The 3031-nt window shown below is 58.6% G+C and overlaps 1 protein-coding gene across 1 annotated transcript; it reads right to left on the bottom strand.

The window, feature by feature from the left end:
- Positions 1-5: 5 nt before the first annotated feature.
- Positions 6-2722, bottom strand: LOC137888417 (protocadherin-10-like; the record flags this gene model as incomplete). Its single annotated transcript, XM_068731799.1, has 1 exon — positions 6-2722. A coding segment is annotated over exon 1 (2193 nt), but the record flags the coding sequence as incomplete, so codon positions are not given.
- Positions 2723-3031: the final 309 nt, after the last annotated feature.

The following is a 3031-nucleotide window of genomic DNA, read 5'->3' on the forward strand; positions in this document are numbered from 1 at the left end:
CTGCCGCGAGCAGCAGGAGCTGCAGCCAGGCAACACTCGCTGGTCAGGCAGGTGTAAATGTTGAGCTTTTTGTCCTTCTGGCAGCGCACGGCCAGTACGATCATGACCAGCAGGAAGATGAAGGAGACGGAGCCCAGGGCGATGATGAGGATGAGCGTGAGGTCCAGGGTCCCGTCTTTGGCCTTGGCAGTGCCTCCCCGGTCCCCGGCGCCGCGGCCCTCGGCCACGCTGTCCACCAGCACCACCAGCACGCTGGCGCTGGAGGACAGCGGCGGCTGGCCGTGGTCCCTCACCTCGATCAGCAGGTCGTACAGCTGGTGGGGGTCGCGCTTGACCGACACCCGCCTCGCCGTGCGGAGCTCACCCGTCCTCCAGTCCATCCGGAACATGCCGTTCTCGTTCCCCCTGTGGATGCTGTATGACAGCCGGGCGTTCTCGCCGTCGTCCGCATCCATGGCCACGATGCGGGTCACCAGGTAGCCCGGCTCGGCGGTGCGGGGGAGGGGCTCCTTGGCGGTGCCGTTCTTCCCCAGTGGGGCCAGCACCACGGGGGCGTTGTCGTTCTGGTCCACGATGATGACTTTGACCGTGGCGTTGGAAGAGAGCTCCGGGGCGCCCGCGTCTTTGGCCTGGACCATGAAGGTGAAATCCTTCAACTGCTCATAATCAAAGGACCTGAGCGCGTACAGGTAGCCTGTCTCCTCGTTGATGGACACGTAGGTTTTGACCGACATGCCCTGGATGTCACACTCTAATATGGAGTAGCTGATGAGCGCGTTCTGCCCGACGTCCGGGTCCTGAGCCGTGACAGCGTGTATGTACGCCCCCGGCACGTTGTTCTCTGTCACATACACATCATATATGGCCTGCGTAAACGTGGGCGCGTTGTCGTTCTCGTCCGACACCTGGACTCGGATGGACTTACTGGCAGCCAGCGAGGGCGTCCCTTTATCCCGCGCGACCACGGTGACGGAGTAGGAGTCCGCCTGCTCCCGGTTCAGCGGGCCGTCGGTCACGATGGTGAAATAATTCCTAAAAGATGTTTTTAATTTGAACGGGACGTCACCGAGGATCTCCACGTGGATCTGCCCGTTCTCCTCCGCGTCCCGGTCCGTCACGCTCAGCAGCGCGATGACGGTACCGGGAGCCGCTTTTTCGCTCACCGACTCAGTGACGGTGCTGAAGGTGATCTCCGGTGCGTTGTCGTTCAGGTCGGAGACTTTGACTAGCACTTTGCAGTGCGCGGGCACAGCGTTCGGCCCCATATCCTTGGCCTGGACGAAGATCTGATAGAGGCTGCTCTCCTCGAAATCCACCTCCGCGCGCACCTCGATGCGCCCGGTGCGCGGGTCGATGCTGAACAGGTCCTTTACGCGGTTGGATATGTGGTTACTGAAGGAATAAACGATCTCCCCGTTCAGTCCCTCGTCCAGGTCGGTGGCGTTCAGCTGTATGACCAGCATGCCCACCGGTGCGTTCTCCGAGAGGCTCACCGTGTAGACGGGCTGGTCAAACACCGGCACGTTATCATTAGAGTCCAGCACTTTGACCACCAGCAGCGCGGTGCCAGTCCGGGGAGGCTGACCGCCGTCCACCGCGGTCAGCACGTACCTGTGCGCCGCTTGCTGCTCCCGGTCCAGCGGCTTTTCCAGGACCAGCTCGGCGAACTTGTTTCCGTCCGTTTGGGTCTGCACATCCAGGTAAAAGTAGTTGTTAGTGGTGATATCGTAAGTGCGCAACGCGTTAGAGCCCACGTCCGGATCGAACGCGCTCTCCAGGGGGAAACGGGTGCCCGGAGTGGCGCTCTCCGAGATCTCCACCGTGATGTCTGTCTCCGGGAAACTGGGCGGGTTGTCGTTAATGTCCACCACCTCGATCTCGACCCGAAACAGCTCTAGCGGGTTCTCCAAGAACACCTCCATGTTGAGCTGGCAGCTGGCGCTCTGCCTGCAGATCTGCTCCCGGTCGATTTTTTCGTTAACGAACAGGACGCCGTTCTCCAGGTTCACCTCCAGGTACGGCGTGCGAGAGCTGGGCACCACCTGGAAACGGCGGGAGGCCAGTTTGGTAAGGTCCAGTCCCAGGTCCTCGGCGATATTCCCCACCAAGGTGCCATGGTCCGCCTCCTCCGGCACAGAGTAGCGTATCTGAGAGAGCACTCCATCCGCGATGCACAGGACAATCAAAAGCACAATCATCGCAGGGAAACAAGTGCACTTAGGTAGAGAATATTATAAACCGTGTTATCCTCTGTTAATGGACAAATATCCGGTCCCATCACCCATTTCCTTCGGCTGACAAAGTCTCCAAAAATGCGTAAAAGTCTCCAGGAATGTATAAGACGTCCGGAAAAAATCTGTCCCATTAGAAGAGAGGCATTTCTATTTCTGTGAGGAGTTTTAAAGACCGCAGAGCCTCTGTTTCTGTCCCTTCTCTGCTGTGTCGCTTCTCAGACGTGTCCGGAGAAGCTACCGCGCGCATTCCAATGAAGCGCAGTGGGGCCAGTCTGGAGCGCAGTTTGGAAACGAGGAAATCAGTATCCACATAAAAACAATACGAGATCGGTCTTGTGTTCTGTGATTGTCCCTCTAATCTGACGGTAAAATGTCCGACTTGTCCTCTCGGTTTCGGGCTCGTGTCTCTCCTCTTGGCACCCTGCTCCCTCACTGCGGTCCCCTCCACTCCACTCTCTACTGACGCTGTTCACTCAACTCTTTGCTTTTTTTTTTTTTCCTCCCTTTGCATCGCGCCGCCCCCCTTTCAGCCCCCGGCGGCTGTAAGTCACGCTGAGAGCTCTCTTCTGATTGGACAGCGGGGTTGCCCGTCAACGCCCCGCACGGCCCCTCCTCGGTCTCCCTCACTGCGGCTCTATCTCGCTCTGCCTTTCTCGGAGTTGATCCGAGTGGCTTCTCTCTTCAGAATCCCTGAGAAGAGGGGATGGAGGACGACAAGGCTGGACCCCCCCACACACATAAACACACATAAACACACACACACCTGTCCGTAAAGCGCGTCCCATAATGAAGCAACG

This window comes from Cebidichthys violaceus, unplaced genomic scaffold (genome assembly GCF_023349555.1).
Source record: "Cebidichthys violaceus isolate CVI_PGR_0920_01 unplaced genomic scaffold, fCebVio1.0.p SCAF_534, whole genome shotgun sequence".
Lineage (NCBI taxonomy): Eukaryota > Metazoa > Chordata > Actinopteri > Perciformes > Stichaeidae > Cebidichthys > Cebidichthys violaceus.